The sequence below is a fragment of the Pogona vitticeps genome, chromosome 1 (genome assembly GCF_051106095.1).
Source record: "Pogona vitticeps strain Pit_001003342236 chromosome 1, PviZW2.1, whole genome shotgun sequence".
NCBI classification, from domain to species: Eukaryota; Metazoa; Chordata; class Lepidosauria; order Squamata; family Agamidae; genus Pogona; species Pogona vitticeps.
Genome location: NC_135783.1, coordinates 163,285,413 through 163,299,781, shown reverse-complemented (window position 1 = coordinate 163,299,781; position 14,369 = coordinate 163,285,413). Strand labels below are relative to the sequence as shown.

The following is a 14,369-nucleotide window of genomic DNA, read 5'->3' as shown; positions in this document are numbered from 1 at the left end:
TGAGTGCCATTGTACAGTAGTTGGAGCATTCTTTGGTACGTCCCTTCTTTGGGATTGGTATGTAGACTGATCTTTTCCAATCCTCTGGCCACTGCTGAGTTTTCCATTGATTATGATAAAAAAACAGCACACTGGTCCTTTGATATTGGGCTGTGGCCTGGTTTTTTCCTTTTTGCACACTACACACAGAATGATTAAAGTGGTAGGGACCCCCCCTCAACTCTACATTGGTTGTCTCTAGCAAGAATGTCATTGCTAGCACCACTCTGGCAGCCACTGATGATGATTAAATCCTCTGCTAGCTAGCAAAAATTTAATGCAACTTGCTAGGCACATTGGACACCTTACTACTACCACCCCATGGCTGGAGTGCAATGTTTTCCAGCAAAAATAGTGCACATCTTTATCAAATTTGGTGCATCCTGCTAGTTCGGTACACAGCCTGCGTAGATTCAATAATATTTTGAATTCAGATAATGTATGATTTCCTTCCTTTCGAATCAAGGGGGTAATGTCGGCGTATATAAATTTTTAGGGGGTAAAAGGTAAAAAAGTTCCCTGACCCCTGTAATAGACTTTTCAAGGTCAGTGGGGTATTTTAGAAGTCATTTCACCAGCTTCACTGCCCATGTGAGTTTCAATGGCAGAGCCAGGGAACTGAGCACAGGTCTACTGAGTTCTAGTTCATTATTTTATCCACTATACCACACAGGGCACCCAATGCCTGTGTAGAACATAAATCATACTAATATGGATGTGCCATCACCTTGATTCTGATTTAAGGCAATTCTTCCTTGAGTTTTATGGATACAAAATACTCAAAAGGGGTTTTCCAGTCCTGTCTGGTGGCACTCTTGGATCCTGCAGCTTGCCCAAGTCTGGACAGGTGGGAGGGCAACATAAACCCATCAGCCACACTCCTTCTGGTTAATCTCAGCAGGGCCCTCCCCTGGCAGGCATAGTAGGGATTTAAATTCCCAGCCTTTGGCTCTGCAGACTGATATTCCAACTTACTGAAGTGTAAATTGCTTTCTTTAAATAATTGCCCCATTGCTCAACCTCAGCTGTTAACAATCCTGTAAAACAACAATATATTAATTGCTGTGGGCAGAAGCTGCTATCTGAAATGCTTCTTTCTCCCAAGGTTCCTGTGTATTACTCCTATTGGTCCAGGATTAGGGAAAGGAGATAGTCCTGGGAGTGGAAATATGAGAGGAGACATAGTTCATCCTTCATGAGCTGGCTGTGAGAGGAAAACTAGCCCTCAAAGGGATGACCAAGATTTCACCATGCAAGTTGTAAACTTTTCTCACCCACCTTCCACCATCCCCAAGTAAGGTAGGCATAGAGAAAGACAAGGCATGATGCTCCTCTGATGGAGGAGAAAAGCAAAGTGTTTGGGAATTGGTCACTATGAAATAAATGGCACAAAAATGCATGTGCTATTGAGTGGAGTAGCCATCCCCATACAGCATGCTTTGACAAATGGGAAAACAAGCCTTTCTTTCCAGGTAGGCTTGGTAGTGCAGTGGGATGTTGAAAGTGCAGCAGCACCCATCAGTGGCTTTCCCCTGGGACGAGAGCATGGGAGCCCATTGGGTGAAAAGTCAACATCCCCTTCTCCAGATGGCCCAAGAAGAATCACCATGTCTCTCTCATCAGCAGTCATGTTTTGCTCGTACACTTCTTGGCAATTCTCATCCCGTTCAGCCTATTCTGTTCCTCCTCTTTTAGCTATTTGGATACCAACTTACCATTTATTTTCCTACTGCCGCCCCGAGTAGACATGGTCTAGAGGGGCGGGGTATAAATAAATAAATAAATAAATAAATAAATAAATAAATAAATAAATAAATAAATAAATAAATAAATAAATAAATAAATACTGCTGGTTTATCTCACAGAAACAGAGCAACTGCAGAATTAAAGAAGATAAATAAATCTGTGTGCAGCATGCATTATGCACATTGTTACCAACACTAGAAGCTGAAATATAAATATAAATATATTTTCCTGCCATGGAAGGAAAGGAAAGAAAAACTTACCTTCACCATGGTCGTGTAAGGCCTTTTCTGATCCATTATGAGAAGATTTCCCACAAGCGGTAAACACAAGGGTCCCGGTGGAAGAAGCTGAGAACTGTTGTTCCAGAAACTCCCAGTTTTCAAAACCAAAATAATCATAAAGGTAAAAAGGAGGAGTATAGGAACAGGAACAATCCAATCCATTTTTATTTTGGAAGCAGTTTTCTGTAGTGGTTACAATAGAGCTTGCAGTACAGTGTAATTAGAGAAAGTGATCTTCTGAAGTGATACTTACAAAGAAATTTTATATACAAATATTTATTTCACTAGACATTCTTTAGCTATTTGGTCTGGGGAAGCATTAAACATTTTAATGTGATAAAAATTGTTCCAGTTTTCCCAGATGACTTGTCTCGGGCAATGATTCATTTAAAAAAAAATACACAACAGACCAGAGATCTATTTGGGACTACAGACTTTATGTGTGGAAACATGTGATCTTGAGATAGTCATTTAACTCTTAACAGAACAAAACTGTCTGGAAATATTTATTACTTTGCTTTCACAACCTCTTTGGTTACAAAATGCCCCTCAAGCATAGACTGTGCCCTTGAGATAACCTTTCTTTCAGTTATTTGTTTGGTTGACTTTTGACATGTCTTTCTCTTGTGAAAAGCAGTGGTCATTCAGAGATGACATCTTATCATTATTTCCATCTGTAGATACCTGATGGAAGTGGCCATCCATCGTAAACATGGTCTCTAAGTTACACTTAAGCCTTATGCAGTATTTGCCTGTTAAATGGGTAGTGGGGATGTATGTGTCAACATTACGTCCTGCCCCAAATATCTCTTCCCTGGAAAATGAGGGCAGGGCTTCTGATGATGCCCACATCCCCAGCTCCTATTTAGCCTTCTGGTGAATGAACAGGGCTCAATGTGCAATGCAAACTAATCTAGTTAATCTTAGTGGTTTAAGGGCACCAAACCACAGAGTGAATAGTAACTTGTCTGTCGGCAACTCAACTTGCACCTGAGTTTGTCTTAAGAGTTCACTTTTGAAAAGAAGCTGGAAGTTAAAACAAAAGTCTCAGATATGCTGTGTGATACCTCTAGGCAGTTCTAGCCTTCCTTGTTTCACATCGAAATGAAACCACTGGGGCAGAATCCAAACACAGCACAGCAGAGGGATAAAACTGAGTCAGACACCATGGAGCAAGTGAACAGGGAAACAAACAGGAGTTTAACTGGGGAGTTCAGTGGGAGAGACCTAGAAGGAGGCACCTAATAAGAGACGCTTCAGTGGTGTTGACCTTCAAGGTGTGTAATGTTTATCTTCATGTCAGAGAACAGCACAGAATATACATGCAGCAATCATAACTTGAAAATCCTTTGCCCAAATGTCTCCAAATTGGAAATAAAGAAGGAGAAGATTGTCATCTCCCCTTTTAGCAGATTTGGTGCTTATCAGGCTCCCAGTTTTTCCGATAAAATATTTTGTTTCGACAGCCAACTTTTTAAAAGTTACCTGGTAGAATGTGGATTTTTTAAGCTGTGCAAATATCATTATGGGGCTCCTGCTCAGTCATAATACCAGTCTCTCTCACAGGTTCTTAACCTGTGCTCCGTGGATCCCCAGGGGGCAGCAATATCCTCACAGGGGTTCTGCAAATGCTTGAAGAAATATTATGATCTTTTGCAGTTAAAATAGAATGCATGAAAGAAGGAAAGAAGGAAAGAAGGAAAGAAGGAAAGAATGAAAGAAAGAAAGAAAGAAAGAAAGAAAGAAAGAAAGAAAGAAAGAAAGAAAGAAAGAAAGAAAGAAAGAATCTTCTTATCACCTACGTATCCGTAATACAGTACGGATACCAGTTGCAATCCCAGTTTCGCAATGCAACTGCTCCCAGAAGAATTAATGGAACTCAATGTGTGCTTAAAGTCAAGCAGTGTATGAAAGTACTTCTCTGGATCAAAGAAAGGGGAAAAAATCTTAATTTCCCTTGCTTCTTTGTGTAAAAAGAAGCTTTTCTAACCTACTGCCTCCATTAAAAACACACATAAGTAAAAATTGGTTATGAAAATACGTAGCTGTTTGATAGCAAGTAACTGTTGAATTTTATGCACATAGTGAGAACATACAAGTGAATGACACTAAGTGGCACATGACCTTTCTTGCTACTGTGCAGACTGTCAGAAGCTGTGGGAAGAGAGAGTCAAAGTCAATTACAGTGGTGCCTTGACTTACGGACATCCTGACTTACAACCATTTCGAGTCACAACCAGCTCTGGCTGCAAAATTTTGCTCCGACTTGCAGCTGGAGCTTCGAGTTGCAAACAAAAGAGGCAGGGAAAAAGGTGGGAAATTCAAATTACAGGACTAACTGTTGGTCAGCGAAGAGCTTCTTTGTAGCTCTTTTGCCCCAATGGTTAGTGTGCGTGCGTTTGCAGAGAGGCTTTGGACTGACTGGTGCTGCTTTCTGCTTCTGGGTGAGTACCTTTACAAGGTTTTGCAGGATGGGTTTGGGTTTTGGAGAGGTTATGTTTCTGTGCTGTGATTTTTTTGTTTTGTTTTTTGGTGTGTGTTTTTCCCCAGCTCCATCACATTTGGTTGGGGCTGGCTGTGTGTGGGTTCCCCTCCCCCACAGCCCCATCATGTTCGGATGGGCTCTCTCTCTCTCTCTCTCTCTCTCTCTCTCTCTCTCTCTCTCTCTCTGTGCGTGTGTGTGTTTTTATTTTTTTCCCCCAGCCCCATCACATTTTGATGGGATGGCTGTGTGGGGGTGGGGTTTATTATTATTATTTTTCAGCTTGGAGTGGGTTTTTTGTGATTTTTTTTTTCTTCTGGAACAGATTAATCGCGTTCCAATGCATTCCTATGGGAAATGCTGCTTCAACTTACAACCATTTCGAGTTACACCCATCTTCTGGAACACATTATGGTTGTAAGTCCAGGCACCACTGTACTGTCAGTGTCAGTGAGAGTTCGGATGGACTTCGTGATAATATTTCTTCTTCAGTTTTTGCTATTAAACCATTTAGGTATTGTTCAGTAAAGTGACTTTTCAATATTTTCAGAGTGGATTTTATAACAATACATTTTGGATGAGCCTCAGAATGGATGGATGACTGAATTTGAAATGTAAAAGAACTGATGGTGTTGATGAGGGTGCATCCTGTTCAAAGCAAAATAAAGCTTCTTCCAGACTTCTTAAAAACTGTCACCATTATAGCAAGGAATATCTGTCAACGGCTTCATTTGTACAGGTCCCGAAGACAGGTAACTACCATAATGTGTGTTGCATTATGAGATATTTTCTAACAAGGCTATGAAACCAACAAAATTGCGAAAACATACCACAAAGAGCATCAATTTTTTTTTCAAAACTAAGGAGCATGAGCTTCAGGAAAGTAAGAAAATGTTTTTTAAAAGACTGCAACTGGTTGTAACAATTAAAATGCAGTGAGGGTCTCATTTGAAGTTTCTCAGCTAACAGCAAACCTCAGAAAACTGCACACACTAGCTGAAGAACTTATACTACCTGCTGCAAAAACCATTGTTTCCTTATTGATCAATGAGAAAGATGCCAAGGGCCTTTCCTTTGTCAAGTGACACAGTTAAGAAGCAAATCAATAGTTTGTCAGACAAGACCATGGGGCAATTATTAGAAAGAATTTGCATGTCCCCCTAATTTGCGCTGCAGTTGTACAAAAGCACAGAGATAACAAAGTGACCTTACTGTGCTACTTTAGATATGAACAAGAAAGAAATGTTTCTGAAGATATACTTCCTGGACTTAAGATCATCAAGAGTTACCTTTCTCTCTGTCCCGTCTTCCTCACAGGCATGCTTGATGGAGACATGAGAGAGGGCCTTTTCTGTTGCTGCTCCAAGACTCTGGAACTCCCTCCCATGCGAAGCCAGGCTGGTCCCATTGTTGCTGTTCTTTTGTAAGCAGGCAAAGACTTTCTCTTCAAGCAGGTTTTCCCTTATTGACTGGTGGTCTGAGAGGGTTTTTAAAATGGACTGCTGTGGTCTATTAAAACTGCTGTTTTAAACGTGCTTTAATATTAATTTTACTTACCTTTTAAATTTTGTTGTTGTTGTTTAGTCATTAAGTCATGTCTGACTCTTCATAACCGCATGGACCAGAGCACGGCAGGCCCTCCTGTCTTCCACTGCCTCCCGGAGTTGGGTCAAATTCATGTTGGTAGCTTCGGTGATGAGATGTCCAACCATCTTGTCCTCTGTCGTCCCCTTCTCCGCTTGCCTTCACACCTTCCCAAGATCAGGGTCTTTTCCAGGGAGTCTTCTCTTCTCATGAGATGGCCAAAGTATTGGAACCTCAGCTTCAGGATCTGTCCTTCCAGTGCGCACTCAGGGTTGATGTCCTTCAAAATGGATAGGTTTGTTCTCTTTGCAGTCCAGGGGATTCTCAAGAACCTCCTCCAGCATTACAGTTCGAAAGCATCAATTCTTTGGCGATCTGCTTTCTTTATGGTCCAGCTCTCACTTCCATACATCACTACTGGAAAAACCATAGCTTTGACTATGCGGACCTTTGTTGGAAAGGTGATGTCTCTGTTTTTAAGATGATGTCTAGGTTTGTCACCACTTTCCTCCGAAGAAGCAGGTGTTTTTTAATTTTGTGGCTGCTGCCACCATCTGCAGTGATCATGGGGCCTAAGAAAGTAAACTCTGTCACTGCCTCCATATCTTCCCCTTCTATTTGCCAGGAGTTGATGGGACCAGTGGCCACGATATTCTTTTTTTTTATCTTGAGTTTTAGATAATTTTTTGAGCTCTTCTCTTTCACCCCCATTAAGAGGTTCTTTAATTCCTCCTCACTTTCTGCCATCAGAGTGGTATCATCTGCATATCTAAGGTTGTTGATATTTCTTCTGGCAATCTTAATTCCATCTTGGGATTCATCCAGTCCTACCTTTCCCATGATGTATTCTCCATATAAGTTAAATAAGCAGGGAGACAATATACAGCCTTGTCGTACTCCTTTCCCGATTTTGAACCAATCAGTTGTTCCATATCCAGTTCTGTTGCTTCCTGTCCCACATATAGATTTCTCAGGAGATAGATAAGGTGGTCAGGCACTCCCATTTCTTTAAGGAATTGACATGGTTTGCTGTGGTCCACACAGTCAAAGGCTTTTTGTAACATCTCATGACATGGGTTGGTTTAAATGCATTGGAATTAGCATGACAGGGCATGAGCAATGTCAGTCAAATTAGCATATCTGTCAGATCTCTTCACCTCTTTAAATACGTCCATCTTAAATCTTCAAGGAGAAAAGGTTACAGTTTTTCAAGTTAAAGATAAGATCGAAGCAATGAACAAAAAACTGGAATTGTGGCATCATTGCCTATATAAAACCAAAACTAGTTTCTGTGAATATACACCATACCACAGAAGACACAAGCAGGCCAACCAATGGGCAGTTCCTGGCACTTCACCAGGCAACTGGATAGCCCTTTACCCTCACATTTCATTTCCAACCCCAACTGGCATGACAGCTGGAGTGGGTGTCTGGCCCTACCCTTCCTTCCCAGATACAAAGTACAAATCGGTTCCTCTGAAGGCTATGCCTCTAGGAGACCACTTGACCTTGGCAACTAAGGAAAAATTCTGGAGAGAGGATTATGTTTTTGAGCTCTTAAAGAAGTGGTTACCAAGGAATTGGAGAAAGAGGATGAAAAGGATAAAGAGAGGCACAGAAGGCAAAAACCAGGCTGATCAATGGGCCAATTGGCTCCCTGGATTTTTGATTTATTTTGAGGTTATTGTTAAAGCCCATCCATGGTGTGTCACTGTCCCTGGAACAATACTTGGATTTAATTTATACAGCATATGTAGACTACCCCAGCCATGTGTGGCTTCTCTGTGATGAATCATTTTATATGAGACATGCAATACACCACAATATGTGCTGGAACGAGCCCCAGCCTGGCTTGTGCCAGACCCAGCTTAGGAGACAGGTTTGACAGCAGCCACTTTATTCGAAGGGCTGAACAGATTTTTAGTTCCCATGTGAGTGTGGGGGTAGGTGGTTCAACCCTGCCTGCTCTGTTGGAACTTTAACTCAAGGGAATGTGTACATGAAAAGCTTGAAAGTACAGGCATGAGTGCACTACATGTGGGGGTCAGCATCCCAACAACACATGCTATTGTGCACGGACTCAGAAACTAGCAGCACTAAGGACACCAGCAGAAACAGGAAACCAGACAGGGGAGGTGGGAATCCTGCAAAAATGGCCCAGCCCAATTAAGGCTGATGCCTTTTAAAATTGGCTTAAAGATTACCCAAAGAAGGAAGATGCAGATTACTTGCTGAGGGGCTTTAGTAAGGATTTTATGATCCAAGTTGAGAGAACTTGTAAGGAATCTTTTGCATTGAATTTGAAGTCAGTGCAAGGGATGGAAAATGTCATGAGGGCCAAAATTGACAAAGACGTTAGAGAGGGAAGGGTGTTAGGACCATTTGAGTACCCCCCCCCTCCAGTTGCCCATCTTAGGGTTTCACCGTTAGGAGTGGTACCCAAGAAAAACCAAGGAGAATACAGGCTTATACATCACCTCTCATACCCTGGAGGTGATTCAGTCAATGGCGCCATTCCACCTGAGTTATGTTACATGCGATACACATCCTTTGACACAGTGGTACACATGGTTTGGAGGTGTGGTGTTGGAGCTGAAATGGCCAAGTGTGACATTCATTCAGCTTTTTGTCTCCTTCCAGTCCACCAAGAGGATTTTGATTTGTTAGGATTTTACTTCCAACGTGCCTTTTACATTGATAGAGCCTGCTCAATATCTTGTGCTGCCTTTGAGAGTTTCAGCTCATTTTTGGTGTGGACCCTCAGATGCAGGCTGGGGTCCAGGAGCACAGCCCATTATTTAGATCACACCCTTTTTTGCAGTGAAAGGAATTCAAGTTGCTGTAAATTCATTTTGAAGTCATTTCAGGAGATGGCGGGGAAGCTAGAGCTACCATTAGCTGAGGAAAAATCTGAAGGCCCTTCAACCTCCTTGGTTTTCCTGGGCATAGAACTGGATACTCGGATGCAGGTGTGCAGATTGCCAGAGAAAAAGCTGAGAGAGCTTAAGCTCTGTGTCAGCAGCTTGATAAAAAGGAAGTTTCACTAAAGGAACTGCAGGAATTAGTGAGACACTTGAACTTTGTGTGTAGGGTAGTTGCCTCTGGTCAGGCTTTTTAGAGAAGACTCTGTGAGGCAATGTGTGGCCTTCACAGACCATTCCAGCACACACGGGTGACCTCGGGTATGAGGCAGGACTTGCTGATGTGGATCCAGTTCTTGGAGGGTTTCAATGGAATCTCTTTTTGGAGATCTGAATAGAACCTCAAGGCTGATTTTCAGATACAATAAGACTTGGCAGACTCCCTGGGATACAGGATTTATTTTCGAGAAAGGTGGTGCACTGGAGTTTAACTGGATGTGTGACATCAGCAAAACATCACCAGAGACCTGATGTTCCTGGAATTCTTTCTTATTCTGGGAGTGCTTTGACTGTGGGCACCAGAGTGGGCTAATTCTGTGGTCCATATTTGGTGCGACAATTTAGCTGTAGTCATTAACAATTCCACATCACACTCAGAATGGTTGATGTGTTTGGTGCGGGCTTTCACCCTGTGTGCCCTCCAATTTAATATTGTAGTGAAAGCCAGACACATTCCATGACTTGATAATAGCTTAGCAGATGCCCTATCCCATCAACAGAATGAGACATAAAGAAGACACAGAAGTGGAGGAAATATCAAACTATAGGCCAATATCATTCTTGAATGTAGGCTATAACATATTTGCAACAATATTAGCAACTAGATTAATGAGATTATTGGTAGAAGATATTCATCAAGACCAAGTAGGATTCCTCCCAAAGAGATATTTAAGATCTAATGTGAGGAACCTCATCAACTTTTTGGAATATTATGGAGCATATCCAGCTAAACAGATGGCAATTATTTTCATTCATGCAGAGAAAGCATTTGATAATGTAAATTGGAATTTCATGATTTCACAGTTAGAAGAAATAGGGACAGGTCAGAATTTCACTGAAATAAAAAAGATTATCTATTCCAAACAGACAGCAAAGATAAGAATCAATGGAGAATATTGTCACATTCCCGGGGGTTACAACAGCAGAGTCCAATAAGCCAGTCCTATGTCAGAAATTCAGAGAATGCAGAGCTGATATCCATATGCCAAAGCCAACTCACACAAAGTGGTCCAGGGTCAGAGTCGAAAGCCAATGGTCCAGAGAACAAGGTTCAAGGTAGTGAGGAGCATGGATGCAAGCCAGAGGTTTGACTTATTGCTTCCATGGACTTTCAGCTGTCTGAGAGCTGTTTATATAGTAAAAACAGTCCTTGAACTGCTGGAAGCCTTTTCATCCTGCCAGAACTCAGGGCTAGTTGATCGGATGTTTCTGCAGGCAGCCTTCAAGCGATCCTCTGACCTTTTTGTCATAAGTCTTCCCCTCAGCCTGGCCCTCAGCCTATCTACTGGGGGAGGAGAATCTGGAGGCGATTCAGCTGTTTGTGTTTCTAATCGCTCAGCATTCTCCTCAGCTACAGTTAACCCCTCAGGTTCCGGATCTTTGGCTGCACTCATGACAAATGTACACAAGAAATAGAAATACAGAAAGGACCACAACAAGGCTGTCCATTATCACCACTACTTTTTTTAAAACTGTAATTGAAGTACTAATGCAGCAAATATGAATATCAGATAAAATTAAAATTATGAGGAGAAATATTTAAGGTACAGGCCTTTGCAGATGATTTGCTTATAGTAGTTGAAAACTCCAAGGAATCAATAGAAGCACTAATGGTGCAATTAAAAGAGTGGCAAAATGACAGGGTTAAAAATAAATCACAAAAAACCCACAAAAATTATGACTAAAACATTAAAAAAGAGGAGTCTGATGAACTATTACAAATTACAAACTTCCAAGAAGGAAGGAAAGTAAAATATTCGACTATATTTTTGACAAAAGAAAACAAGCACTCTCCTGAAAGATAATTATTTGACACTGATAGAGGAAATTAAGAAAGACATTTCTAGCTGGAGAAATCTACAATTGTCAATGATGGGCAAAATTGCTACAATCAAAATGAATATCCTACCAAAATTCATATTCCTTTTTCAAACAGTTCCAATTGTTTTAAAACAAACAATATGTAAGGAGCTTGAAAAATGCATTTCTAAATTTATCTGGCAAGGGAAAAAACAGAATTAAGCATCTTTAAGACCTAGAAATAAGAGGAGGAATGGGGCTTCCAAATTGGCTTCTGTATTATAGGGCATCTGCATTGGTATGGATTAAGGAGTGGATAACACTGGAAAATGTGAGGCTGGATATGATTTGAAATGGGGCTGGCATGCATTCTTATGGTATAAAAGGACCAAGGATTTTAAACAATTTAATAATCATATATTAAGGAAGGCACTTTTATTGATATGGAAACACCAAAGTGAGTTTTTAAACCTTGATGGTTCTATTAAAGCTCAACAAGAGTTAGTAGATCAAGGCATGAAATGGATTGGTGGGCGCGATCACAGTTATTATCAAGATTTGCTAAAGACAATCAACAGGGTTTCTATTTAGGAAATACTGCCTTTGACAGAATCCTTCTAGAATCAGAGGGAAAATGTATTACGTTATTATATAATTTTCTGTTAGATTTTAAAATACACGATGGATCAATGGGAAAGAATTTGGAAAACAAACAAAAATTAACTAATTGGGTTGTATTTAAAGAGAATACATACAAAATGTTCCACAGATCGTACATGACACCCACAACACTGGCTAAAACCAGTACTCAGACCTCAAATATGTGTTGGAAATGTAAACAGAAGGAAGGAACATTTATCATATGTGGTGGATGTGCAAAGATGCCCAAAGATATTGGAGTAAAATGTATCAGATGCTACAAGAGATATTATAAACTTAAATTCTGATGATAACAGAACTATTTTTATTAAATATCTTGCCAGATATACTAGACTTTGAAAAATCATATTTAACTATTCACATTATAACAGCAGCAAGAATAGTTTCTGCGAAACATTGGAAGTAACCTAGAATACCACAAGTAGAAGAAGCAATAGACAAAATCCTCAAAATCACAGAAATTGACATATTATCAGATTGGCTAGATGCAAAAAAGAGAAAAGAGCATCAGAAAATTTGGTCAGAACTATATACATGGTTACAAAGTAGATAGAATAGCTGACCGATACATAGTAATGTGTATGGCTGCAGAAGAGATAGAATAAATGATTGATAAAGACTATCAGCTACATAATCAATAATTAGATTAACAACATATTTGTCTGAATTTCATTTTTCCTTCTCTCTCACTGTCTATATCTTTTTTCCTCATATGGAACTATTAGTAGAAGAGAATGTATAGAATTATGATGAAAAATATTGATTTATAATGTATCCGTTCAAATCCACCCCCTCCAAGTGTATTCCTATCCCAGCTGTCCCCAACCTTACCCCATCTTTATAAGGAAAATAAAATATTAATAATAATAGCAATAAACAGATTGAGAATTTCAGGGAGTTACATCTGGAAGCCAACCGAACACCCCAAGATATTGCCCCCAGAGGTTTGGCTAATCGGTGGGATGATGCTGAAAGAGTAATAGGTTTGGCTTTGACCTGAAGGACACAAAAAGGATATGCAGCTATGAGTACAGAATTCCAAGAGTTTAGAAGCCTAGTTTGTCTGGATTTACTGTGGCCTGCACCAGTTGAACATCTACAGGAGTTTATCATCTACCTACACAGGACAGGATTGTCCCCTAGTTCAATTTAAGGTAGGATGTCAGCATTAGTATTCCACTCCAACGTTCATGGCTTTCAGGACCACACCTCAGACTTCCATATTCAGAAGATGATAGAGGACTGGAGTAAGGAAAGAGTTTGGGCTCCTGATACAAAGGCACCTTTCTCCCCAGCATTATTGGGGGGGGGGAATTGCTTACAGTGGCCTGGATGACTTTGATTTGTTAGGCTTTCAATTCGAAGGTCTTTTTTATATGGATAAGGCGATGCCCATGGGGTGCTCCATATCTTCTGTGGCCTTTGAGTGCTTTAGCTCTTTTTTTGAGTGGGCACTAAGGCGTAGGGCTGGGCTTTCCCATGTCGTCCATTATTTGGATGATTTTTTATTTTGTGGGAAGCCTGGATCCAGACAGTGAAAGTTCCTTATGAGAATCTTTCAGTTCCTCACAAGGGACCTAGGTGTTCCATTGGCGGAGGAGAAATTGGAGGGCTCATCTACTTCTCTTACCTTTGGGGGGAATTGAGCTGGATACCATCGAGAAATCCAGTAGGTTACCTGTTAGTAAACTTTTCTGATCTGCGGATCCAAATCCAGAGCCTGTTGCAGTGGCAATGTGTTACTTTGAAAGAGTTCCAGGTGGTGGTAGGTCACCTCAATTTTGTGTGTCATTGCCTCTGGCAGGGCTTTTCTGAGGAGGCTTTGCAGAGCCATGAGTGGTTTAAAGAAGCCACATCATTGGAGAAAAATGTCAGTGGGCATGAAAGATGATTTGTGAACCTGGTTGCAGTTCCTGGATGGTTTCATGGCATTTCATTTTGGAGAGATGAGTAGCGGCTTGGAGCTGAGTTCCAGGTGCACTCTGATCTAGCGGGGTCATCTGGATATGGTATATATTTCAGAGGCCGATAGTTGTTTGGAATACAATATTGTGTTCCAGGCTTGTCATGTTCCTGGTGTTCAGAATGAGCTGGTTGATGCCCTGTCCCATCAACAGATCAACAGGTTCAAGGGGTGGCCCCGGAAGCTCAAGTTCATCCAGACATATTGCCTCTGGAGGTATGGAGCATTGGAGGATTGAAGCCAATAGAGTGATAAGTTTAGCAATTGCTCCAAGCACCAGGTGCAGCTATGTAGCAGCATACAAGGATTTTTTTTGCCTTTGATAAATGCAAAGGCATGGGTAGGCCATGGCCTATAACAGTGTATTGTTTGCAGCAATTTGCAGTTCACCTTCATTTTAAAGGTTTGGCCCCTCGCGCCATTCAAGGTAGAATGTCTGCCCTGGCATTTTATACTAAGGCCCATGGGTGCCCTAATTTGGCCAGTGACTTCCCGGGTCAGAAAAATGAGCTTTGGGATATGGTGAGGATCAAATAAAGAAATTGGGGAGGTGGTCCTTGTCGCGAACACGGGTTCGAAAACACGCGTGTAAGCTTGGACAGAGAGCAATCAGGAGTTTGCACATGCTAAAATGAGCTGAAAGAGTCCAATTCAGCCAGCCATGCTACAACACT

General features: G+C 41.1%; 1 protein-coding gene across 1 annotated transcript in view; it reads right to left on the bottom strand.

Annotated features, from left to right (window-relative positions):
• Positions 1-4,070, bottom strand: part of LOC110070796 (cytochrome P450 2K1-like) — a 39,748-nt gene extending 35,678 nt beyond the window's left edge. Inside the window, exon 1 of the mRNA XM_078377868.1 lies at positions 2,046-4,070. Coding sequence (XP_078233994.1) covers positions 2,046-2,228 — 183 coding nt within the window. The 5' untranslated portion in view covers positions 2,229-4,070. The remainder of the gene's footprint in view (positions 1-2,045) is intronic.
• Positions 4,071-14,369: the final 10,299 nt, after the last annotated feature.